The following is a 26,618-nucleotide window of genomic DNA, read 5'->3' on the forward strand; positions in this document are numbered from 1 at the left end:
CGTACTGGTTTCTTGAGTCACTTCCTCTTTGGCATAAGTGTACTCATCTGTAAAATAGGAATGAAGGCCCCTGTTCTACAAAGCTGATAAAAAGATTAGATGAGATAGGAGGTAGAGGAAGTGCTGAATGATAATTCGGTATTCTTAATAGACTGATGACTCCTGCTATATTGCTGTATAAGAAAGCGAGTGCTTACCACACACCAGATACTATGCCAAGCCCTATTCATATATAATGCTACTTCAATCTCGCATCATCTCCATAAAACAGCTTCTATCAGTTTCCCTATTTTATAGATGAAGAAATAAGGAATTACACTTGCCTGGGGTTTTTCACAGCTGTCATATAAGAAAAGCATGAAGTCAAACCCATCTTGGTCTGACTACAGGGCCCAGCCTTTCAAAAATGCAACTTTTAGCATCTGCTGTCTATAGCCACCCACTCTGTAAGAGGACAAACTTGTGTTTTGTAGGGAAGCAATATTTTAGATGGTAGTATATAAACTTTTTTAATTGTTGGATTCTTCTAAGCCAAGATGCTGAAAGGATCTTACAAAATTCACACTTTACAGACGGAATGACTGATGGTCATATTTGTTGAATGATTTGTTTCGAGTTCAGGCAACTGACTATTGACAATGACGATGAGTCTAGAATTGACGTCTTCTGATTTGCAGTCGCACATCTTGGCATCATCCTAGACTATCTAACACTCAGTTATTGGGATCCTCTCAGTCTAGCACAAATGTTCTGCCTAAACTGAGGAGGAAGGCAGTGACTCCAAATTCCAAATGGGGAGTTAATTGCCTGTCTCTACCTCTAGAGTTCTTACTAGAACAGAAGCACTATTCGGGCAGGGACTTCTGTTGGTTTTCTTTCGTGCTGTATTCACAGTGCCTTGAATGGTGCTTGGCACCTAGTAGGTATTCAATAAATATTTTTTGAATGAATGGCAAGAATAGGGAATCAGTGAATGCTCTAAGAAAGAACCCAGATGTGAGATGGGTCTGGATAGCGACAGGTAGCCTTTGGATGGATAAGAGCCTTTAAGCTGGAGGTAAGAGCATGTAGGGAGGCCCAGAGGGCATGTGAGGGCCAAGATTCACAAGGTGGTTGAAGAGACCAAGTGGAGGATGACAATTGTCTACTGGGAGACAATGACGGGGAGAAGAACATATGATCATGATTATCTTTGGAAGCCATTCTAGAGTTTGGGGTTCATTCTGTAAACAGTGGAGAGGGCAGTGAAGGTTTGTGAGCAGGGAACAGGCTTATCAGAATATAACGCTTTAGGACTGTATAAGACACCAAATTATGTAATACAGTCATTAAGTTCAGGAAAAGTTAGAGACGGATGAGGGAGACCAGGAGGAGGCCATCCATCACATCACCCTGTTTTATTGTCTTCACAGTGCTTTTCACCTGCTGAAATCTTACTCATTTATCTGTTTATACACTTACCATCTGGCTCCCTGCAAAAGTGTCAACTCAGTTCAGTGAGGGCCTGGGGACCTTGCCTCACCTGTTCATAGCTTGTCCTTAGCACATAGCATGGTGCTTGGCATATGGTCCGTGTTCAGTAAATATTTGTTGACTGAATTAATTAATCATAGATAGTTTTACAGAGTAGTTGGGATTAGAACTCAGCCATAAAGGTTATGAATAATTAGAGAGAATGGGAAAGGGCCTTCTAGACACAAAGACTGTGAGTTAAGGCAATCCAGCAGAAATGAGCTTTGAAGGAATGGGGTTAGTGAGGCAACGGACTCCAAATGAAATTGCAGGTCACCTTTATAATGACCTTCTCAGTCGGTAATCCTGTCTGCATTTATCTCTACCTGTTCCGTGCAGGTCTCCTCCCAGTAAACGGTGACCCCCAGGACAGTAAGCACCATGCTTGTTTCACTGTCCGCTCTACCCCCAGCCCAGTGCTTGGTAGACAGTCAGCACTTAGTCAATGTTTGTGAAAGGGTACACAGGCCATTGGGTAGGTAGCTAACTAGATGGTTAGGAAGGTGGGTGTTAGGTCGAACCGTGTAAAATTCCTAATTTTTATCAGTCAAAAGTCATTCGTCATCAGCTGTTTCCTGCATTTCAACCTATAATTTCCTCTTCAGAGACTTTTCTTATCATTGCCTGGATGCAGTGGGTTTCCAGTTTCTTTTATTTGCTGCTCTGTGTTTATTAGAAGCTGAATAGGTTTCTGATCAAGGTGTCTCATTGTCGAAAGGGCGGCAAACCATTTGACAGAAAATGAAAAAGTGATGAAGAATTACTAATAAAACTATCAGCCCAACAGTATGTGAGCCCCACAGAATTTCACATGCTAACCACTGTTTCAGAGCGTTCATTGTGTATGCTTGCATTTAATTATTCCCTACATAAAAAATATGTGGGCTGCAATGCACATACACCCAATTAAGTAGATGTCTGAATGTGGATTTTAATAACCTTGAAATTTTATTCAGTTAGAGAAGAAGCCCACGTGCTTCTCATAAGTTTTGCACCTCCTTGAAGCAGTGCAGGGGGAGAGGCGCTGAGCAAGGTGTACTAACTTCAATTTGATGATCAAAAAGAGAAAGAACTAGATCAAGTTAACTTGAAGGCTGAATTAGGGTACAATCTTAGCTGTTTGCATGTTGGGTGGTGTATCTGGATGCCTAAGCAAACTTCTGGGTAGTTCTTTCTAGAAATATTTTTCCTGCCTACAATGATTAGGGGCAGTGTGAGCATTCAAGATGGAGAGGTGTCTGGGGCCCCTCGCTCTTAATCAGGCATCATGTAGAAAGGCTCACAATAGTCAGGTTCCTGTCCTGACCCTGCTATCAGACTTCTGTGAGATCTGGCAAATCACCCCCCATCTCTGAGCCTGGACTTCCCATCTGTACAGGGAGAGGTTGGGCCAGGTGATCCTGGCATTCGCTTCCAGCTTCTAGGCTGAGTGGCTCATTGATGTCAGAGTACTAACTGGGTTAGAGAAGGCACAAAATTCAGGAAAGAAGGAACTGTATCTGAATATGGCCCATGCAAGGATTTGAAGGTCAAGAGCTGGGCTGGAATTACCTACCTACCCATTTGACCATCCATCCACCCATCCACCCAGCTGTCCATCCAAGCAGCAGCCACTGTTATAACAATGACAGGGAATTCAACACAAGATTCCCAGTCTGCCTGGGAAGAATCTCCATGTACAGGGAAGGTTTTACGGAAGAAGCAAAGAGAGCATTTCAGCTGGTTCAGCTGGGACCTTGGGATTATGATAACACTAGTCTACCCCTGGAATCAAGCAAAACTGATTTCAAATCTTGCACCAGCCACTTAATAACTGGGTACCTTAGGGAGTTTATTTAACTTCACGATGCCTCGATTCTTCATCTGTGAAACAAGGGTATCAGCAATGCCACCATCATTGGATGGCTGTGATACTGTACTCTGAGTACTTAGGGTAGGACGGGGCACAGAGTCAGAACTCAATTAGTGTCAGTTGTAGCTTCAATCGTCAGTATGATTAATGGAGCCCCTCTTGTGTGTCTTGTAGATTATAAAGCTGGAGAAGAATGGCATTGGCTACCACTACATCCTTGCAAATCTGGTGAGTAGAGGACACTGCAGGTCTCAAAGACGGAGTCTTTCTGTGTTTGGGAACTGGCTTGCTTCTGTTGTCCCTGGCTGTTGGGAATTGTGTGGGTGGGAGGAAAGATTCTGAGCTTTAACCTTCTTCCCTCCACATCATGACTTGTCAAACCACAGCACACTCATGGTGAATCTCTAAGCTTCCTTGGAAGAGATGGTGCTGGGGGGCAGGCCTTCATCAGTCATCACAATTCCAGCTTTAATTGGCTCTGCCACTGGGCAATAAGGACAAAATCACCACATCTTTAAATGGATACAAGACGTTTTGACTCCACTGATTTTGACCTTCTGTCTTGACACTGATGATAGTTTTACTCTTTATAAATACAAGCATTTAAATCATAGTGATACTAGCACTGACAAATCTTTAGCCAGAAACAGTTTTACAGCATGAACGATATTATGTCAATTTAGTTTTTATCATTTTTTATGTGGCATAGCTAAGCTCTCTTTTACAGAAGATTTTTATTCATTTTAAGGTACTGCAGTTATTTTTATTGGGTGCAATTATTTTCCATGGCATGAAGACTTGATTCATAAAATAATTTTTTGTACACAGTAAATTTTACCTAGTAGCATGCACCATTGTGAGTTTTCTTTTGTGGCCGATGTTTCTGGCAAGTTTCTTTTTCCTGGGTCATGTTTTGCTCATCCACCTTTTTTAATCATCAAATTTGATTCTGGAAGTAGTTTTTTCCCAGAGCCAAATGTAATTTTATTTTGCCTTTGTCTTTTTCTCCCCAAGAGTTTTACTAAGATTCACATGCCATACAGTGCATCCACTTAAAGTGTACAATTCAATGGTTCTACATATATTCACAGAATTGTGAAACCATCACCACAATCCAATTTTAAAACTTTTTCATCACCCCAAAAAGAAACCCCATACCCACTAGCAGTTACTCCTCATCGCCCCCTCTGCCAAATTCCTACAGTCCTAGGCAACCAGCAATTTACTTTCTATCTCTATGGATTTCCCTTTTCTGGACATAACATTTAAGTGGACTCATACAATATATAGTCCTTTGTGACTGGCATGTTTTCAAGGTCATCCATGTAGTATGTGTATCAGTACTTTATTCCTTCTTATTGCCAAATAACGTTATGTTATATGGATGTATCCATTTTGGTTTATCCATTCATTGGTTGATGGACATTTGGGTTGTTTTCACTTTTTGACTGCTGTGAATAATGCTACTATGAACATTTCTGTACAGGTTTTTCTCTTGAGCATACCCCTAGGAGTGGATTTCTGGGATATATTGTAACTCTATGTTTAATACTTTGAAGAATTCCTAAACTGTTTTCCAAAGTGGCTGCGTCCCTCAGCAAATTTTAATAAATAACAAATTTTGCCATGTGACAGTTCGAGCAATTGTGAGAGTTCCTCAATGATAGCTTTTTCTATGAAATTTGCTTATTATTCTGGGCTATCTTTATGATTTTCCGTGTTTCCATTAAGATATGACTTTTAGCTTTTTGTCTTTTACAAATCACATCACTCAATTTTAGCCATGTTATTTTGTGTTGATTATTTCTATGAGCAATATTTATTAAGTGAACAAAAGACGTATTTTCTACTTATTTTTGGAATAAATATCATTAGTAGAACAAAGACACAGGGTCTGGGTATAAAACAGCAGGTTCTAAAAATGGGACCAAAACATCTTGCCTATTCTTAAGCTCTGACTCTCTTTCTGGGCTGACCTCCAGCCTCTGACAAATCCCTGTCTAAACCTTCTTTCCCCTTCAAAACTGCTTTGCCTTGGCTGTTCTAGTATTTCAGGATCAGAACTGGAAATAAGGAGTTATTGAGACAGGTTAATTTACAATCTGCGATTAATAGATATGTTACTTTTCTCAGAGATATTTGCATTTTAAATGGAATGGAACTGTCCAGAGAATTTTGGGGAACCAAGGGTTTCACCCTAAAAGGCCATTTGCAAGGATGAAATGTTTTGACTTTGTAATGAAGGAACTCTTGACATTCTTCAAACCTCAGATCCTTAGTGCTAGAAGGAACTTTGGAAATCAGCTCAATCTCAATCCCATTTGCAGGCAGGGAAACATTTTGCTTGTAGTCAAACCAGCGAGGTGGTACGACTTGGCCAGGGTCACACAGCAAGTCAGTGATAGAGCTAGGCCTAGCACCAAGGTTAGGAGCTAGCATCCAGTCATCGAGTGCCTTTTCCACTACCTCAGGACATCTCTCCGTACAGACCCATGTGGGCACCCTGCTGCTTGAGAATACACAGAACAAGGCTGGGGGCACACATCATCACCTCTCTAGGGTAAGACAGAAATTACACATCAGTGGCCTCAAAGCCACTGAAAGACCTCAGGTAATTACATTGCCAGCCTCCATCTGTTGCCAAGTGACCCCTCGGTCACAGCATTACCAAGTCAGCCCTTTGGGTGTCTGTATCCTTCTGATCTGTATTTTTTTTTTTAACTGACCTAATGAGCTCTCAAATTCTTACAAATGCCAGCTAATAGGATGCAAATTGCATATACCATCCAAATACAAAAGGCTTGCATGTTCCAATAGATTAGTTGATAATTAGGCTTCAGATTACTAATTAATTCACTTTGAAACATAGTTGAGTATGTAGTGTTGAGTATTCCTTCAGAGGAATAACGCAATTTATAAGATGATAACAGTTTTAGAAATTCCACCACGTAATTAGCCCACTGCTGCATGGAACTGACCCCCTCCTTCCGAGTGTTTCTGATTAGGGTGTAATTATAGAGTTAGAAACCAAGGAAGCTTTTGAAAGGTTTAACAAAAGGAGGGAGCTGCACTTTATTTTGCAGTTCTTTCTGTCCCTGTCAGAATGCATGAGCTTCAAAGTAGCCAACGGCATTCCTCTAACAGATCACTTTGGAGGGATGCCTTTTCGGCTTTAGTGGGTTGCTAGAAGGGAGGATGGAAAGAAAGAGACCATGGGTGAGAGAGGAGAGCTTTGTAACAGGGAGTCATTAAAAAAAAAAAGAAAGAAAATCCTTGCTTTCTGTCCAAACACCACCCTCAGCTAGTGATCTTGGGCAACTCTCCAGCCCTCAGTTTCCTCATCTGTATACTGGGAATAATAATTCCTACTAGACATGCTCATGGAGTCACTGGGGAAACCGAATATGTTGCTGAATGTTAAGTGTTCTTCATAGATGGGGGATCCTTACTTCATACACCGAATTGACCCATCTGTACATATTCACCTATTGCGTGTATGTGTATGTGCATATGTTTGCAAGCACATGTATATGCTGATATATGTATTCATACTTTATATATGCTAGGATAGATGTGTATTTATGTTTCCATAGCACTGGTATGTCCATAAAGTGTACTTGAACGATGTAGAAAATGGTGAACTGTACTATCATTTCTTAATGAAGTCCCTGGGCCCCAGAGCCCACCGGAGAGCCAAGCTCTCCTGTCTGGCTGTCAGTCCTGCTCTAAACCCAGCAGTGACTCTGCTTTTACTCCCTGCTCTGAGATTGTGATCAAAGCAGACACCTACCAGCCGGAGCCCTCTAGAGTTATACGTCTTATCTTTGTGATGCAGCTGCAGCAAATCTTAGACCAAACTAGTATTTCTCAAAAGGGGGATACATGGACCCCTACCCTGTGGCCACAGAGCTAGTTTGGGAGACAATGAGCTAATGGTTAAATTCTCTGTTTCACTATCCAATTCGTTTATTTGAAACATGTTTTATTGAGTGATAGAATAAAAAATTTGACAAGGAGCTTTTGAATTAATTGCAAAAAATATTTAACAGAAGGTAACATTTAAGATAACATTTCAATACAGTGAAGTAACCTAATAGTTTAAGGGGGAGGGTATAGCTCAGTGGTAGGGCACATGCTTAGCATGCACAAGGTCCAGGATTCAATCCCCAGTACCTCCATTAAAATAAATAAGTAAATAAACCTAATTACCTCCCCTAAAACAAAAATAAATAAATACATACATACATACATAAAAATTTTTTAAAAGCCTAATAGTTTAAAAAGCAAAAGACAAAGCTGGGGAGCAACTGAAAAACAATTTGAATTCCTATATACTGAGTCATTTCCGTTCTGTAAAAGATTATTTTGTTTGTCGCTTATCTGGACGACAATCTGTGTGGCAGAGGTGTGATGACATGGCTAATAGTTCTATTCTTCAGGCCACTGAGACTGCAAACAGGAGTACTCACATGGTGGGGCACATGAATAGATTATTAATATGAATGATTTGAGTTTCACTGAAATTAAAAAGAACAACATTTAAAAATTCTTGTAGAGAACTAGCAAACCCCTGAGAATTTATAAAGCATCCAGCAGATCTGTCTACACCTCCTGAGGGGTTCGTATCAACAGTAGTAACAGCGATCCCTCCCGTTTTTTCACCATGTTGTAGCTTATGTGACATTTTTGCATGAATCGCACCACTGGGTTTTGAACCTCACGCTACTCCTGTGGAGTGAGCAACGTAGAATTCATCATCGCCATTTTACAGAGGTGAGTACTGAGGCTCAGAGATGTCACATGACCGAGCTGCAGAGGAGGAAGGCGAGCACGAATCAACAGAGTTTGGCTCTCAGGAATCTGACAAAAGCCAAGTGATGTGATCGTAAGAATAGGATGGCCAGCCTAAACTGGTGCCCAGCATTTGGCGCCACTGAGCTAGAATTCCTTAAACCCTTAGTGACAATGACAGTTCACTGAATGACTGGTACTTTCCAGACACTATCATATATGCTTAAATGATGATGCATTAAACCCTCACAATGGTCCTTGAGGTTGGTACTATTATTCCTACTTTTCAGATGAAGAAACAGGTTCAGAAAGATGAGTGAGTTTTCCAGTCGCAAAGTTTATAAAGTTAAGGAGCTGGGCTTCCCCTCCAGGACTACAGAACTCTAAAATCCATATTCTTACTACTGTGCCATGTGACTGCTGAGCACGGGGGAGTTGGGGGCAGGTGCAAGGTGGAGGGCGGGCTCCTGATAAGAGGGCTTGCGTTTGAATCTTGCCTGCAGTTGCAGCAATAGACCTGGAATTCAAACTCCCATTTGATATATTATCCATTGTACACTGATGGAATTTCATTATAATTATACAGTTGGCCCTCCATATCTGTGGGTTCCACATCCATAGATGCAACCAACCACAGGTCAAAAAGATTTAAAAAAAGAAAATCCAGTGGGGAGGGTATAGCTTAGTGGGAGAGCACATGTTTAGCATGCATGAAGTCCTGGGTTCAATCCCCAGTACCTTCATTAAAAATAATAATAACAAATAAATAAACCTAATTACCCTCCCCCCCAAAAAATAAAAAATTTTTAAAAATCCAGAAAGTTCCCAAAAGCAAAACGTGAATCTGCCACACACCAGCAACTATTCACATAGCATTTGTTTGTATTTATAGCTATTGACATAGCATCTGCATTTTATCAAGTATTATAAGTAATCTAGAGATGACAAAGTATACAGAGGATGTGCATACGTTATATGCAAATACTGCTTCATTTTATAAAAGAAACTTGAGCATCCGCAGATTTTGGTATCTCCAGGAGTTCCTGGAACCAGTCCCTTGTACCAAGGGACGGCTGTAATTTCTACTGCATAAGGTAGCTGAGGGAGAGACAGAGGTCAGGTCATCTCAGGTCTTACCAGGGTATTTGGGGACCAGGGTGGTCAGCCATGTCCACCATCTGGTTGCAGATTGCCTCCTGTGAAATGTTATGGAGTTGGAAGTTCTGGACCGTGCACAGCTCATCAAGCCCCCAGCTCCATGCTGCCGCCCCTCTGCTGTATCAGTCCTGAGAAGAAACTGCTCTTTAGGCTCCTTGCTCACCAGTGGTGAGAGATCTGTCTACACCTTCTGTAAGTCTGAGCTTGCCCTCCTTCCACACACGGCCCCTCAGGACCCACCCGGCCATGTTTGGTTTCTGCATGGTTTCTTTGTTAGGGAGGTGGTGTAGTAGTTAGGAAGGGTGGCTCTGGGGTCAGACAGACCTAGGTTTGAATTCTGGCTTTATACTCATTAGCTGTGTGATATTAGAAGTTATCTACCCTCTCTGAGCTTTTATTGCCTCATCTGTGGAAAAAAGAATATGATATCATTTACCATCTCATGGGCTCTCAAGTGAATTAAGTTAAATAATACTTTAAAAAGTGCTCAGAGTAGTATTTGGCCCCAAATCAGCACTCAGTAAATGTTAGTAATTACCACCATATTAATCACAGCCATCACCATCATCATTGTTGTTATTAACAGGGAAAGAAGACACTTAACATCTGGGGACAAGATACTATCCTTGAGGTTCCTCAACCTCTTTCCAGACTAAATCTCTTCCACAAATAATACCCAGTTACATAATGCCTTCCTCCCTGTTGTCGATAAGCTCCTGGAGGAAGGACTGTCTGCCTTTCTCACCGATGAACTCCCAGTTCCCCAGACAAAGTGAGGTGCATGTAATGGTGTTCTTTCAAAAGTCACTGAATGAGAGAGTGAGTGAGTGAATGAAATGACTTCTTGGGAAAGAAACAATGTTGGTACCCACTTATCACATGCATTTAAAGGCAAATTCCTTGTGTCTGTGCAAAAAAAATAATAAAACAGAGATAATGGGAATATGAATACAGCTATGAATATGCAAATGAGGAGGCAGAGATGGGCCTCAGAGGGCATCCAATCTACTTCCCATAAAGGGCCAGATCTCCTCTACAACATTGCTAGCAGAAGCCCATCCATCTGGTTCCTGCTCAAACAATACCCAGTGATGGGGAACTTGTTCCTCTGAGGCAGCCCTTTCTCTTCTCAAAGGGCTCTGACAGGTTCCACCATCTTCCTTGAATGGGGCCCAGCCTGCCCTGTGTTACCCTCTCCTCACTGCTGGCTCCACCCGCCCTCTTGGGAACCTTGCGGAGCAAGTCTGCTGCCCTCCCTCCACAAAGCAGCCTTTGTGTGTGCAGAACCGACTACCCTGCTTGCCCTTGGCATTTGGCTCCTCCAGCTTGGACACCTCCTGGTTCCCCCAGCACCTTCTCACAGGATGGTTCTAACAGCCAACCGAACGAACATTAAGTGTGGACCAAGCATATCCGTGTGCCTGCCACTGCACTGGGCTCATACCAGAAGCACAAAGAAGAACGCAGCTTGACTTCTGCCCTGGGAGCAACTTGGCTTTGTCTTCAAGGTAGACTGGAACATGCAAATAAAGTTTTAAAAGAATGCCAGGGAAAGGTCACAGCGTGTGACGGTAACACAAGTCCCATAAACGGCCACTCAAACTGCCAGAGCATGGTGGTCCGAGGCTCAAGAGGCCTCGGGAGGCTGCAGGTTCCCAGAAAGATCATGATGGTGCATCTGTGCGGCCAGGGCTCCTGTGAAGAGTGTGCCTTTGAAGAGTCCAGTGGAGCTGGAGCTGAGGGGTCCCCAGAACTCATCTCATCCAGCCTCTCCCTCATTCTGCAAAATGGGCTCTCGACGCCCAGAGAAGGGACATGACCTGCTTGAAGTCACTCAGAAGTTAAACAGGATAGCTGGGCTGGGATTTGCAGAAATCCTTTGCTCTGTTCCTTGTTTCTTCTTTTGTCCCTTTGCGGCCTCTCACTTGCGTGTGTGTGTGTGTGTGTGTGTGTGTGTGTGTGTGTACACAGCTATGCAGTAGCAGAGCTGAGCTGTGAATCCAAGACAAAGAAACAGACAGAGACAGGAGACAGACAGAGAGGCTCAGAAGCACTCCCCTCCCCCTCCCTGGGGCCCTCTTCACTGATGGAGTGAGTCCATTCCAGTTTCCACTCCTCCCTCCGACACACAGCCCTCCCTCTCCCCCTCTGCTTTCACCTCACCCTTCTGTAACAGGCAGAACACGTGGCTACTTTATGATCACCAGAGCTGACACTGCAGAGAGCCTCTGGAAGGGAAGAGGAAGTGGGTGGGTAGAAAGCCAAGTCCTATTTGCTAAAGGATGCTCACTTCCCAGGTGGTCCAACCGTCCCGTCAGGCAAGGCCAAGTCTGTGTTACTCTTTGCATTCACACTCCATGCTCTACAATAATCCACTCTAGTAAATGCTGAGAGTTTCTGAATCCCTCCAGGAAAGGTGAGATTATATTCCCATTTTATGAGTGAGAAAAAGGAGGTGCCACTTACTGAAGAAACTTTTTCAAGTTCCTATGACTAAAACTGGAATTTGAACTCAATCCTCTCTAATTCCAAAGACTATATTTGTGGTCCATGGGGCCACACTGACCAAATCAAGGAAAGCTTTGCAATTCTCAAGCCTGACAGTACAACTGAGAAAGCTGAGAAATAAATTCATTTTCTTCTGAAACTTCCTTGGATTGAATTTTGGCTCAGCCACTTACTAGTTGTGTGACCCTGGACAAGTCACTTCACCTGTCTTTAACTCAGTCTTCTCATCTGTAGGTAGGAATATTAATGCACAACTCACAAGGTAAAGATAAAATGAGTTAATTTATGTTCAGTTTTAGAACAATGAGTGCAACAGAAGCCTGGGGTCTCATCCTAACTCTGCCACTGATTCATTATCCTTTGCAAAAAAATTATACTCTTTTGAGGGTCTCAATTTGTTCAAGATTTGGTACAATGTTTTCAAAAGGAATAAATTATCAAAAGGACCTTTCCAGAAATGCAACTTATGGTTTTAGTTTTCTTGCCTCTCTCTGCAGTCCAGAGGTACCAAAATAAAATTCTTGAAGCCACATTGACCCCCTCCCTCATAAGGGAGAAGCCGCTCCATTCATCTCAAGCACTCAGTGTTTACTTCTTTTGCTCTTGCGAACCCTGTACACCTTGGCTGACCTAGAACAGCCCTTTCCATGCTGAGTCAGAGGACTTTTTCAGATATCCAAGCCGGTGGCTGCAATTGCTCTTCCAGAGCATGGATGCCCCATGTCACCACCAGCTTAGAAGCAGGAGGGACAGACCCCTCAGCACCCATTTTGACAGAAGGTTGGGGTAATGTGTAACTAGAAGGGTTCAGTCCTCACTTCCTTACTTGTCCCTCTTTTTAAGACAGAAAAGCAAACTAAGAGACTCTGGAGTATGCTAGGTGATTACTTACTATGTGCCAGGCACTGTTATAAGAATTTGACATATATTCATGTAGTTAATCCTCACAACAGCCTCAAGAGATAGACACTGCAATGATTCTTATTCTGCAGTGAAGGGTGCCGAGGCACAGAATGGTTGAGTAGCTTGCCTGCACTCACACCCTAGGCGGTGGCAGAGCTGAGATGTGAATCCAAGCTGATGTACACACGCATTTCCTCTGATTCACCACCCTCTGTCACTCCGACTCTGAGCCTAGAAGCATGTGTGCTTTCTGATTCGAGGGTTCTGCCCTGCACTCTTCACCCAACCAAAGCCTCCTCTTCTTCTAGCCTTCATTGCTTCCACTAGGAAGCCTCCCCTGAATTCCAGGGTCAGGTTTTGTTCTACTTCATTTGCTCTGTAATCACATGGGTAATATCAGCCTTTCTCACGAAACCTTAAGTCACTTGAAAACAAGGACCAAGCCTATCTTATTCTCTGCTGCATCCCTTTGGGTAGAATGTGCTTGGCAATACTAGATACTCACAGATGAATGAATGAATGATTGAATGAACGAACAAATGAAAGGATAAATAACTAGAATATTCCTTCCCTCATTCCTAGTAGGTTTCAAATATATCAAATGTTTGGACTTTCATTCATTTTTCACCAAGCATTCATTGGGTGCTTACTCTATGTGGTCCCCTGAGAATGTTTAAGGATGGCATTTCATCAAAAAGTGGACTTGCTATATATAGCCTGACCCGCCCTGGACAGGAAGGTTTTGATCATGTGAAAGGAAGATATTGTTGGTTTCAAGTCTGCCGGGAACTCCAGCCCTGACAGCTCACCCCACATTAGGCTGAACTTTGAACTGACCTTCAGCTCTTGCTCCGAAGTGGCCCCAGCCAGTTGTCAACCCTGAGTGCAGCCGGTGAGAGCTAAGATGAAGAGAGGCTCTGGAAGACCAACCAGTCCCAGGCCAGATAACACACTTCTTTGCTCATCACTGACAGCCCGGTCTGGGGGCCCCTAACCTTCTGCCACAAAGTGCCAACATTTTATCCTAAGCGCCTAGACTGGGAAAACTTAGTCTGTGAGACCCTAATGGCATTTTACAGTGATCTGTCAACAGTGGACTCCTGTTTGCAGGATATATCTGTTTTTGTGTTTGCAGATATCCAAGTGTACAGGTGCCTGCGTCCCTGACTTCAAATGTACTTAAACTGGAGTTAACACTAGTGCTTTTTTCCCAATGCAAATGGTGTTTGTGCTGGTTTAAGCCCAGCTACAATAAAAAAATATATATATATTGACTGGGTGGGAACCAGATAAGCCCATGTTAGAAGGGATTATATCGGGTGAGGACACATTCAAATTTCGGTTGGTTAAAGTGGCTAAAACAGGAAAATCTGAAGACCTTATGCAGAGACATGGTTATCTGAGGACACAACTAAGTCCTCAGCCTGGGAATATTCCATGAACTCATGTATATCCATATTCATGTGCACACACCTGTGTGATCACAGAATTGTAGATCAAAGCTGGAAAAGCCCTTAAGAAAGAAATCAACCGGCTCAGAAGTTTCCAGACTTTTTAGTTTAAAGCTCTATTTTCAAATGGAATCTGGGGGAGAACCCCAGTAAGTAAAACAGATAAAAAGCAGAGCTGCTTTGTTGGAAGAGGGAGGGTGCGGATGTAGGACCTCATCCTTCTGCCTTCCGTCTAATTCAACATGGTAGCCTCTGAAACACCTACAACCTGGGGCAACAATTTGAAAGACTGAGCCAGTGTCCCCACTTTTCAGATCAATACTCTAGGGCCCAGAGAGGGTGAGACCATTGCACAAGGATATACAGGTGATGACGTTCAAAGACAGGGCAGAACTATGCGGTAATCCTTAAAACTCTTTCCCTGACACTTCTCACCTAGCATCCAGTTCAGAATATACTACACAAAAAAATCAGTAACAAGACCTCTCGGGTCCACATGCTGAGAGAATGCCAAGAGGCTGAGAGGTGACCGGATGGAAGCTTATAAGAAAACCATGAAAAGGGTGAGCAGAGACATTTGTTGCCCATCCCTTCATTCCCTGGCATGAATTAAGCCATCAGCCTGTTCCACGTACCATGCGGCAGATACTGGGGGGACCGAGGCTCCTGCCCTACAGGATCCCAGGGTTTTCTAGGTCTAGGGCAGATGGATAGCAAGACTGCAGTCCGAGAGGAAGCCAGGAGAGGTTTGTGAGAGAGAGAAAGAGCTTTGTGTTTCACATTCCAAGTATGAGCACACATTAAAGGAGCTAAAGACGAACGCCCTGGTCTCCTAGAAACCCACTAATCCCTTCTTTGTATTAAGATGCACAGCATCCCAAGGGCTTCATTGCAAGACAGGAGATAAGTGAATCAGCTTGATGGGACCAGTGGCGAGGAGGCAGAAGGCACAGTGGTTAGCAGACAAGCCCAGAGTCTTGTCACTGGCGATGACTATGGTGGTCTCTGCCCCTCACTAGCTGTGATACGCTGACCAGAAGTTATTCCATCCATTTAAGACTCAGTTTTCTCATTTGCAATTTGGAAATAGAAAACTACCTGCTTCACAGGATAGTGATGAGGATTAAGTGAGATCAGACAAAGGTCTCAGCCCAGTGCGTGCTATGTAGAACAGCTCTGATACACACGAGGCACTGTGGCTGCTGCAGTCATTATCATTTGAGCCAAAGCCTGCCTCCCCTGACTTCTGTCCACTTGTTGGTTCTGGCCTACCTCCTAGAGCCTCAGAGAACAAATCTTCCACCTCTACCTGAAGACAGCCCTTCTGGGATTCGAATACATCCTTCACGTCCCCACTTAGTCTTCCATTATTTTTCAGGTTGATCGTCCCCACTTTTTTCAAGCATTTCTAACATAACAAGACTTTTCAATCCGTACTTCCCTGTAACTGTCCTCCCTGTGGAGCTGTCATCTAAGACTTTATCTGACAATTTGCGGAAACTTGGCACGTTCAACTTGTACCACTCAGAGCATAAAGTGCACGTTCTTCGATCTGTTCTAACCTTAACTCTCCTAGACCTCAAGGAGACGAGACCGAGGGAGTGCTCTTTCCCGCGTTCCAGGGTTTGTTTGATAAAACTTCTCCCTCGCTCCTTTCCCTTAACAATGCTGGCTGTTCCTTTTTCCTTCTAATGGGCATAGTGTTCGCATAAACAGGATGATAAGGGCTGAACAGCTTGTATGTGACCCCTTGAAAGGATCCCAGAGAGAAATGAAGTCTGGCTTTGAAGATGAAGCTTTTCATCCTTTAAAAGCTGTGTTTCTGTGCACCTGCCTCCTGGTCACTCAGGTGTCTTGCCTGACCCAGTGCCTGATTTTGAAGCAGTGCTCACAACATCACCCTCTTCTGACCCAGTGATAATGATGATGGTGAATGTGAGGACAATAACAGCTAACATTCATTAAGTACTTACTCTGTGTGCTTGGATGTATTCTTTTAAATCTTACAGGACTTCTGTGCTGTAGGTACTGTTTTATCTGCATCTTGAAGACCAGAGACCTAAGCCTCAGAGAGGTTAAATAACCAGCAGTTAACATGTAATCAAGTTCTTTTGTTTCCAGGCACAATGATAATTAATAGTCATAATGATAGCCCAGAGCCTCCTCATGATCTTTAAAGCATTTTCTAAATCTTTACTGCAACATGAAAGCATGTCTAATGTAGTTATGGTATTAAACATCTCTTTAGGATATCGTAATTACTTGAAACGCCTTTTCATTCTAATCCTGGGGAAATCGTAATCGACTTATGACAGAAGGAATGACTATATTAACTAGTTTACTTAACTGAGCACTTTTTCTCCCAGTCATGCTATTCCAACGACTGGTCAGCATGGCATTACTTCCTACAACGAGTACAGATCCTAATCCTGGCTAAATCTGCAACCAGCAACACAACTTGAGGCCATGCCTCCCTCCTCTGGACAATGAAGGGTTTGATCTGATTTCCAGCATCTTTGTGTCAGGCATCAGTAAATGTCAACTATGGCCCATGGGTTAAATCCAACCGCCACCTGACTTTGTTTGGCTCATGAGCAAAGAGCAGTTTTTACATTTTAAAATTATTCCAACAAATGAAAAGAAAATTGGTATTTCATGACGTATGAAAATTACATGGAATCTAAGATTCAGTGTCCATGAATAAATTTTGGGGGGAACGCAGCCATGCTCGTTCCTTTCCTATTGTCTCTGGCTGCTTTCATACTGTAATGGCAGCACTGAATAGTTACAACAGAAACCTCATGGCCCACAAAGCCTAAAATAGTCACAATCTGACCCTTAAAAAAATTGCTGACTCCTGGTATAAATGTGGGGTAGGTGGGCACTAACAGACGTTAAGTCAGAAGCTTGAGAAACATCTGATCAACCTTAGGTAGGCTGGTGTCAAGAGGAGAAACCTCGTGTACTCTTCCACAGATGTTCCTTTAGCACAGAAAGCTGTATGGGAAGGCCCCTCTTTGGCAGTGAGCCGTTTGTTCTAGGCTAGTATCTGTAGCCACTCTGTTGGAGCTGCTTTGTCCCTCTTTGTCTGAGGCCATCTGGAAATGCCATCCCGAAGCTACGCTCATATGCTTCTCCACTGACAAAGCAGTGTGACGCATAGAGGAAGAAGACAGATGTGATGGCTGGACCACAGTTTGAATCCATGCCTGCTGGGTGATCTCGGGGGAGTTTCCAAAGGTCTCTGAACTATAGCTGCTCACACGTAACATTAGGATGGATGTGCACTCATTTATGCAAATGAGTACCCAATGCCTACTGCCCACATGCACCTCTCAGGGTTGGGGGCGGAGGGATTAAATAGGATTATGTATATAAAGCATTTAATAGAATGCCTGGCTCAGGATAAGAGCTTGGGAAATGTTTAACAAATCTAAGGGTGACTGTCGACCGATTATTTCATTTTTCAATTTTAAATGACAACAACTTCCTAACTCTCAAAATGCTGTACAGATGAAGTTATATAACGCATAAGAAGTGACAGTTTTGCCATCACTGTCATTTCTGTTATTCTTATGAGCAATGCTTCTGAAGCTGTGTTTCAGTAGAGCATTTAACAGCACCAATGTTCTTTAATTCCAGACCAAGAGACAACAAACTAAGCAGGGCTCCCTTAACACACCGTAAAAAAAATGCAATGAATGCAATGACTTCTTGTCCTGTTCCGCCACTGCCACTCCCTCCCCAACTTTCCAGGGACTAACAGATGATTCCGAACCAAGGAATTTCATTAGGATTATCTGATGATCTATTTTTATTTTTTAATAGTACTAAAAAGAAAACATACTCACATAGTTTAAAAAAAAGAAAAAAAAATATTATGGAAGGGTATAGAACAAAAGGCAAATGCCTGCTGTCTCCAATCTCATATTTCTTAGAAATAACTATTTTAAACCTTTTCTGTATTTGGTGATTCTAGCGGTTTCCTCGACACGTCTACATAATATGTCTATGTCCCTTTTTCTTGATTTATCAACTTTAATCCCATGTGTAGCTCCCCAGTTCAAAACATGATGACCCACTTCATACAATTTCCCACATCCTGGCCTCAGTGTTTGTTAGTTACGCTATTACCTGGAATTCTAATGAGTATCTTTATAATATATCAAACCTTTTCGATTGACAAGCATTCGAGCTTTGTAAAAATAGAGACATCCGGTTTTCTCTCCAGGGCTACTGAATGACAATCATTAGGGAGGGCTATTATGCAAAAACTCCCTAAGGTGTTCTGACAGGTCCCTCAGGTGAAGGACCTTCCATCCTAGGAGACTGAAGTATACCAGCCAGCTCATGTGCACCTGAATGAAAATGGTAGGCAGAGCATTTCCTCCCATCACCTATTCATCAGAGCACATGGGACAGTGTGAAATGCCATAGAGGTGCTGAAGAAGCAGACAGGAACACAGCAATCTGACCTAACAGCTCCAAGAGCTCACTCATCACCAAGTCCCATTTTAGATGAGAAACAGAGTCACTTTGTGAAGAGCAGCATCTGGTACAGAGCTGGAGGGACAGTGGGAGGCATCCAGGTTTAGGAGACCTGAGTTCTCATGCTGAATAGAAGCATCTTGTGGATTCATTTTATTTTTTTTCTTTACTCATGGTGTACCAAGCAAGGGACTCAGTATTTGGAGGCATGTCATAAAACAGCCAAAATGACTCAAAGAGAATGGTGAAGATCAAATTTCATAGTTTAAATCTTTTATAGAATGTAATTAGCAATGTTGCATCCTTCTACAATGTTCTGTAATTAATAGCACAGATAAAGCAGATAAAGAAAAATGTATTAATCACCAAATATTACCCCCCAAGTTTTTTTTATTAAAATAGCAAAGAAAATTAGAGAATGATTTAATTAAACTTTGTTTAATTAATGTGCTCAGGGGAATAGAGTGGGTGAGTTGAATTTCCCAGTTAACTGGTAGGCAAATAGTTAACACCTTTATTTCCTCTTTCTTAGTCAAGAGCACTCTTCTCTGTTGGAAAAGTCCATTTTCTTGCATTATGGAGAAATCAAGTCTAGTAACTCTAGGAGACTTTCTTCTTAGCGAGTAAACACATTGTGGAGATTCAAGATTACCGTTCCAGCATGACTCTTACATGGAGGGGAGGGGAAGATGTCCTCTATTAGATGAATGCACACTGATCCCAAGTTATTCCCTTATTTTGCGTCTTTTATCTAACAGCACAGATAAGAGCTTGTTTTTTTTATCATTTTTTGTGCCTCCCTTCTCAGGGGAGCTGAGGAGTTCAGTTGGAGGCCCCATCAGTTTGATTAGATGTAACTGAGGTTTGGCTCCAGTAACCCTGTAGTCAGACATTCTGCTGATGGAGTTGAGTGGCATTTATGTTTGAATAAACTCTGCCATTTCCTTTGGCCCCCATTACATTGATGAGGGCAGTCAGTACAAAATGCCCGGGAGCTTGTTACAGATTTTCAAGCGACAGAATCTGACTGCAGGAGATCACTTTCATTTTACTCTCTCAATAGTTATTTTATGAACAAGATGTTCTTGCTAAAATCTCTAAAAATTATGTGAGATATCTCAGCTGTGCATTAGCGGTTAACAAGTGGTGGGATGGTTGTGCTCTTAGGCAGCAGAACATCTTGGAATGCACACTGGGTACAAGAACCTAACTGACTTCATCAATACTAACAGCTTTCTAGAACCTTTGTGCAAATCAGTAGACCTGTCAAAGTCTGTAAACTGTAGCTATGGGAAAAGTTAATCGCAAAATATATTTCCAACACAACCTTCTCTTTTCAACCAATTAAAATCATCCACTGGCATCTACTGCCTGCCAAGCATATTCCCTCTGGCTAATTAGCATTCTTGCTTGAGGAAAGTCTTCAGCTTTTATTCATTCGCTCAACAAGTATGTACTGAGCACCTACTCTGTGCCAGGTAGTGTTCTAGGTACTGGGTCCTAGGACACATCAGTGAACAAAATAAAGGTCCCTCCTTCATGGAGCTGACATTCCAATGCAAAGAGCAAGGACAAGGGAACAAATGAGTAAACAAGATCATCTCAAATGGTGATAAACAGAGCGCTGACAAGGAACTGACTGGACTTGGTGTTGGGGGTGACTGGGTTCTACTAGAAGCAGGTCTTAACAGAACGATTCAAGTACAAGTAGCTTCTTTGGATGCTAATTCTAGAAACAACAGCAGGGAATCAGGGATGTTAGGTAGGGAAGGGAAACCAGGCAGCTGACAAAGATGCATAATCAAGACACCACTGGGGGATACAGAGCATCATTCATTAGGGGAGCCCTAGACTTGGGTGTAGAACATACCTCAAGGTTATCCCTCCTGGGGGAGAGGATTCTGGAGTATTTATCCACTAACTACCCATTGTCATTGGTTGAGAGCTGCTCTGGATGTATGAACCCCCTGGCGCACCTGGCTTACCCTGCACGTGGATGAAGCGATAGGTATTTGCTAGTAATAAAGTGGATTATCAGTGTCTAAAGGCAAGTGGAAATGAGCAGGGCACCAACAGCGTCTACCATGGGGCCGGACTGAGAATTGGGTCAGGACAGACCTCTCTGATGAGACTACATTTCAGCTGAGATCCAAAAAGTGGAAAGGAGCTGGCCAGGGAGAGCACACCTCCAGGCAGAGAGACCAGCTGGGCAAAGGCTCTGAAGGGAACTGAGCTCAGTCTGTTTATAAAATAGAAATAAAAAGGAGTCGCAGAACTTTAGAGGCATAGGGGGAGTGTCTTTCAGTCCTGAAGTGGTAGCTGACTATATCTTTTAGATAAGGAAACCAGATCAAGACAGTGAGAAATTAAAAGACATGGACAGTCTCAGGAGCCCCAGGCAAGCTGAGACTAGCACTCAGGGCTCTCGTCTGCCAGTCCATGGCTCTCCCCACCCTCAGTCCATCAAACTCCCGCCCCTGCTTATTCCTGCATTTCCCTCTTTGGGATTTGGCAGTTTCCCCCAAGCCATGGAGCTGAAAGCGCAATGCCTTTATGATCCCTGCTCAAATTCCTGCAGCAGGCCCCCGACTCCACCTAAAAAGAACCCCAGGTTGTCACAAGGCTTTATGTGATCCAGCTTTGGGCTGCCGCTGACTGCATTTCCCACCCTGTCTCCCTCCCTCAGGGTGCTACAGTCACACTGGCCTTCTTGCTGTTTCTGGAACATGCTAAGCGTCCTCCCACCTCCGGGCCTCTGCTCAGCATGCTCTTCCCCAGATTTCCCCAGACTGACTCACGCGGCTTCCCGGCACTCAGGTCCCTGTGCCAGCACCACCTCCTCAGGGAGGCACACCTGGGTCATGCCTTCCAGGGCACAGCACCCACCTCCTCTCCCCATCCTCTTTCCCCACTTTACCTTCCTTCACAGGACTCGTAGCTACTGCACAGTGTGCTGTACTGAGCTATGCTCTACACACTTGCTACGTATTTACTTTTTATTGAAGTATAGTTGATGTACAATATTATGTGTTACAGGTGTGCAATATAATAATTCCTAATTTTAAAGGTTATACTCCATTTATAGTTATTGTAGAATGTTTTCTATATTCCCTGCATTGTACAATATATCCTTGTAGCTTATTTTATACCTAATTCTTTGCTTACAGTCTATCTTCCCCACTAGAAAGTAAGCTTTGTAAGAGAAGGAACTTGTTTTACTATAAGAATAGTCCACTGTAGGTTCTCAAAAATGTTTGCTGAGTAACAGGTGAGTAAGTGAGCGAAGACCTTCACAAGACCTTAGTTCTGATCCCCTTTCTGCCACTAAATCACTGAATGACTTTGTGAAGTCGATTCTCCCACTGTCTCTTTATCTGGCAAAAAGACATATAATTTCTATCTTATAAAAGGCATAAAGCCAAATGAGGTCATGAGTTTCAAAGTACTGTATTCTACAGAATATATTATACAAATACAAGGATTTCTTTTTAAGTGGAAGACTTCCTGAGTTTGAATAAACTCCACCAAATGGGGAGGATTTTCATTCCCAATAAAATATCCTTTGTGGATATCAGAATTGATCAAGCCTCACTAGGTAGAGAAAACCTCGTCTGTGGCACAGGGAAGAGCACGGGGTGAGGGATGATCAGATGCCAGCCTTTTTCACAGACTCGCTGGTGACCTTGGGGAGCCCGTAGGCACTCGCCCCGATGGACTTCAGACTCCTCTCCTCTCTGAAGGGAGGGGAGCGGTGGTGGTAGAGGAGACAATGCCTTCCTTGTGTTTTTTATTCTGTTGCAAATCTGTGTGGTCATAATCACCCCACATGTATGCTGATCACTTGGTCTGCACCACACACTTGATGTCCATCATCTCACTGCTTTTCTCCCCAGCCTCCGTTAACCTCTGTTATTCTGACAAGAAACCATCAGGGAACCTGGTCCAACAGCTGTGAGTAGCAGAGCCAGCACTTCAACCCAGGCATGGCTGGGCCCTGAGCAAACGCTCTAAACCACTGTGCTCACTTACTGCACAAATGAAGTGCTAACAGAGTTCAGAAGGGAGGGAGGCACAACTGTCTCTCCATTAAGTCAGTTCTACCATAAGTCAGAACAGGGTGGGAAATCCTGTGATTCTGTCACATGGTTAAATGGATGGATCCAGGTAGCAGATTCTGACTTCTTTCCCTTCCTCCCCGCCCAGGGTTTCATGGACATTGACTTAAACAAGTTCAAGGAGAGTGGAGCCAATGTCACAGGTTTCCAGTTGGTGAACTACACAGACACCATCCCGGCCAAGATCATGCAGCAGTGGAAAAACAGCGATGCTCGGGACCACACCCGTGTGGACTGGAAGAGACCTAAGGTAAGACAATGGGCAGCAGGCAGCAAAGGACCAGCCTGGTCCCTCTGCCTGCCCCAGATTCCTGGGCAGCATTAATCTTTAGAAAGGGATGCACATTCTAAGACAAACAAGCTAAGGAAAATATGTCCCTAAAGTCTGAGGGTACCTGCCAAGGGCAGGCAATCCAGAATGATGACAGTTTCAATAAGGCAGACATTTTGTATTTCTTTCATATAAACAAAATTCAGAAATCAGCAATCCAGGGCTTGTATAATGGTTCTGCAATCATTAAACACTGAGTATCTTCTGTCTTGTTGTTCTGCTATCCTCAGCATAGGGCTGCTACCGTATAGCCCAAAACGGCTGTAAAAGCTCCAGCAATCACCTCGATATGCTACCCAGTAGAAAGGGAAAAAGGAAAATAAAAGGCAAAACTGCTTCCTTTAAAACTCTTTCCAGGAATCACACGCAGATCTCGTACGCACATGCCACTGGCTGCATCTTAGACACTTACCCCAGCTAGCTACAGGGGAAGGTGAAAAATGGTATCTCTATTCTGGGCAGGACCACCATGTCGCACAATTCCAGGGAGATGCTATTTAGCATTTATTTCTTCATGGACTGCCTCCTATATTAATGCAGTAAGCTGGCCCTTATTCTGGTTGGCCATGTATCTAACTAAAAATTCAGGAAATCTAAGTAAGCACCATTCAGCACCTCACTGCGTCAGAGTCAACCCCCAATTATCATGCAGGCTACCTGCCTTTCACTCTCCAGCAATTCAGCTTTGAATCCTGCAGACAAAATCTGTTTGCTATGTGATAACGGTTTAGAATAAGGATAGTGGATAAATTTTCTTTCCCAGGTCAAATCCAATAGCTTGGCAGTGGCTGTGTGGAATGCTGTGTTGAGAAGGACTCTGAGGCTAAATTTGTTTATCTGGGACAAACTGAACACTGAGTAACTTTCTCTTGCCACTCTGTCAGTTTCTTTTTGTAAATGGCAAGCCACTTAACTGAGATGCTTATCCCACTTTTGCTCCAATTGATTTAGCCATTCAGAAATAAAGATTTGCTTCAACATGCGCTTAAGCAAACGAGACCACAAGTGTGTTTTAAAGCAATGAGCAAACCACATAGCAGTTAATTCATTAATGTGTGACTATCCCACCCAGTTTCCAAAAGATTAGAACAGGTTATAAAAGTAACCAAATCTAATATACATACTTTTTAAAAGCAAGAGAATCAAAGTCAAAAATTGGAAAAGTATATCTTAATTCTACAGTTCTCTACTGTGAGCTTAGAGTGTGCCAGCGATTAAGCAAGGCATTGGGGACAAATTCATGAATAAGACGGACATGAGTTCCAAAGCCAGCAAATGCTGTTCTAGATTGTTCATCCTGCTCTTGTTTCATCAACATTAGAGCCCCACTTTAGGTGAGTGGGGAGGAAAACTGAGGGTCATCATGAAGAAGCACAAGGGGAAACTTTGCAGAATGTAAACCCGTCACTCAAGTGAGCCACAGGTGGAAATCATTAAGGGTTTACCCTTCTTGGATTATTGTTTTTCCTTTTACTGTCACCAGGGATAGAGTAAACAGTGCTTCTTGGTACCCAAATGATGACTGTTAACACAGAGAAAATCAATTGGTTCTCCATGGACTGTATCAGACAGATACAGCTGTGTTGTATTTAATCTATGCATTCCTTTTCCAGTTGAACCAACATTATAAAATGGCAAGATTGAACACAAAATTCTATAATTCTCTCTGAAAGTCACAGCTGAACTCACAATTCAGGAGGACTATACCAGCTAGCAGGGTGGAGCAGCAGCCCCCATCTAAGAGGCAGGCACTTCCCGGTTTACCACTGCTCCCCCGACAAACACGCCCCACTTCCCACACCTGGCCCACCGCTGGCATTCTCATCACCAGGAAGCGCATTCCCAGACACAGCTCCTGCCTTCCTCCCTGTCAGCCCGCTCTGACGCTGAACTGTCTCTGTCTCTCCCACCAGTACACCTCTGCACTCACCTACGATGGGGTAAAGGTGATGGCTGAGGCTTTCCAGAGCCTGAGGAGGCAGAGAATCGATATCTCCCGCCGGGGGAATGCTGGGGACTGCCTGGCTAATCCAGCTGTGCCCTGGGGCCAAGGCATCGACATCCAGCGAGCTCTGCAGCAGGTAAGGCTGGTAATGGCTGCCCCATCATATGGGAGCCTCGTAGGGGGACTTCAGCATCAGTTTCAGAAGGGACGTAGATATTTAAAAGAAAATGTAGAGCGTGCCTGAAGTTTGGATCGCCACTGCATTGTGTTTGTGGCTCTTGGCATCTATGGAAGTTCATGTAGAAGTTTGAAAATCAAAAACAAACAAACAAACAAACAAACAAAAACCCAATAGTATGGAATAGTTACTCCTAATAGCACAAAAGCTCTATTTTCTGCTTAGAGATTATGCTAAAAAGAGGAAGGCAGTGATTCTGTACTTAAAAAGGGGACTTGAGAGACACAAAGATGAAAATGAATCATTTTAGCAGTCTCTCGGGGATTCTCCCTCTTGCCCTGATTTTCTGAGTTTCTTCATTACCTTTGTCCTCTGCACACACTTTATGACAGGACCCTGCAAATGTTTCTAAGTACCTCTGACTTTATTTTCTTGTTTCTCAGCATTGCAATCATCAATTTTGTTTGCACTTAAGAACAGGTAAAGAACAGGGATAGAAAATGGTCAGGCCCCCTCCAATTAATCGGCTATGCAAAGGATTCTGGGGCTGAATCCAGATTCAACAGGAGGAGTATACTCAGTTGGTGATTATGTCTGCAGTGGAAGCAGGATGAGACAGAGGTCCACGTGGGACCTGTTTATCGTTCGTGGTTTAGAAGATTCTAGGGGATTGCCCCCAGCTTTATTACTCTCTGAGCTCCTAGAAGTCTCTAGAAGTTTCTAGAAGCACCTCAAGCCCAGGCTGTGCATAGAGGGCAGTGCTCACTGCCAAGGAATGTCAAAGTATCAGACACAGTGGCAAGCCAGCAACAGCAAAATATTTTGGTGTAAATGCCCTTTAGGACCTTCCCGCCCCATCCAAGAGTTGTCTAGATAAGACCAGCTCTACTTTTAAAACTATATTCAACAGAAAGTGAACTTGGACTCCCAGGGGAGGAGAGGAGCGTTTCTGAATGAGGGAGAAATGTAGAGCAAAATGTGAAACTCTTCCCATTTGTTTGCCAACCACACGTGCACAGCCCTAGCAATTCACAGCCTGCAGAAAGAGACTAAAAAAGGGAACATCAACAGCGGTTCTCCAGCTCAAATGAAGTGCCTTTATGTGGAGGAGAATATGTACTTCTGTCCTTTGGGATGAAGCAAAGCTTCTGTGACTACAGGAGGTCCACCTGCAGCCCTTTCTGCCCTCCCCCGGTCTCTGCACAGGGTGGGGGCCTGAATCACTTCTAAATGACGGCCTGGAGGTGCAGCGCCCGCCTTCTGGCTCATTTAAAATGCTCTTCCAGATTTCACAGTAGAGACAAATTCTGTTTGCAATGTGAAACTGGTTTCCGAAGGTCCCAGGGACTTGCCCTCAGCTTCACAGCCCTTCCAGCTCCCTCGCCT

The 26,618-nt window shown here is 43.4% G+C and overlaps 1 protein-coding gene across 5 annotated transcripts in view; it reads left to right on the forward strand.

Annotated features, from left to right (window-relative positions):
* GRIA1 (glutamate ionotropic receptor AMPA type subunit 1) overlaps nt 1-26,618 on the forward strand; it is a 289,206-nt gene that overhangs the window by 156,261 nt on the left and 106,327 nt on the right. For all 5 annotated transcript variants that reach the window (XR_004318833.1, XM_006194867.3, XM_006194866.3 and 2 more), the window contains 3 exons: nt 3,539-3,592; nt 22,867-23,028; nt 25,023-25,190. Coding sequence is in view for 4 of the 5 variants with exons in the window: in XM_006194867.3 (XP_006194929.1) it covers nt 3,539-3,592; nt 22,867-23,028; nt 25,023-25,190 (384 nt within the window). In the remaining variant the exon portion in view is untranslated. The remainder of the gene's footprint in view (nt 1-3,538; nt 3,593-22,866; nt 23,029-25,022; nt 25,191-26,618) is intronic.

This window comes from Camelus ferus, chromosome 3, assembly GCF_009834535.1.
Source record: "Camelus ferus isolate YT-003-E chromosome 3, BCGSAC_Cfer_1.0, whole genome shotgun sequence".
NCBI lineage: Eukaryota > Metazoa > Chordata > Mammalia > Artiodactyla > Camelidae > Camelus > Camelus ferus.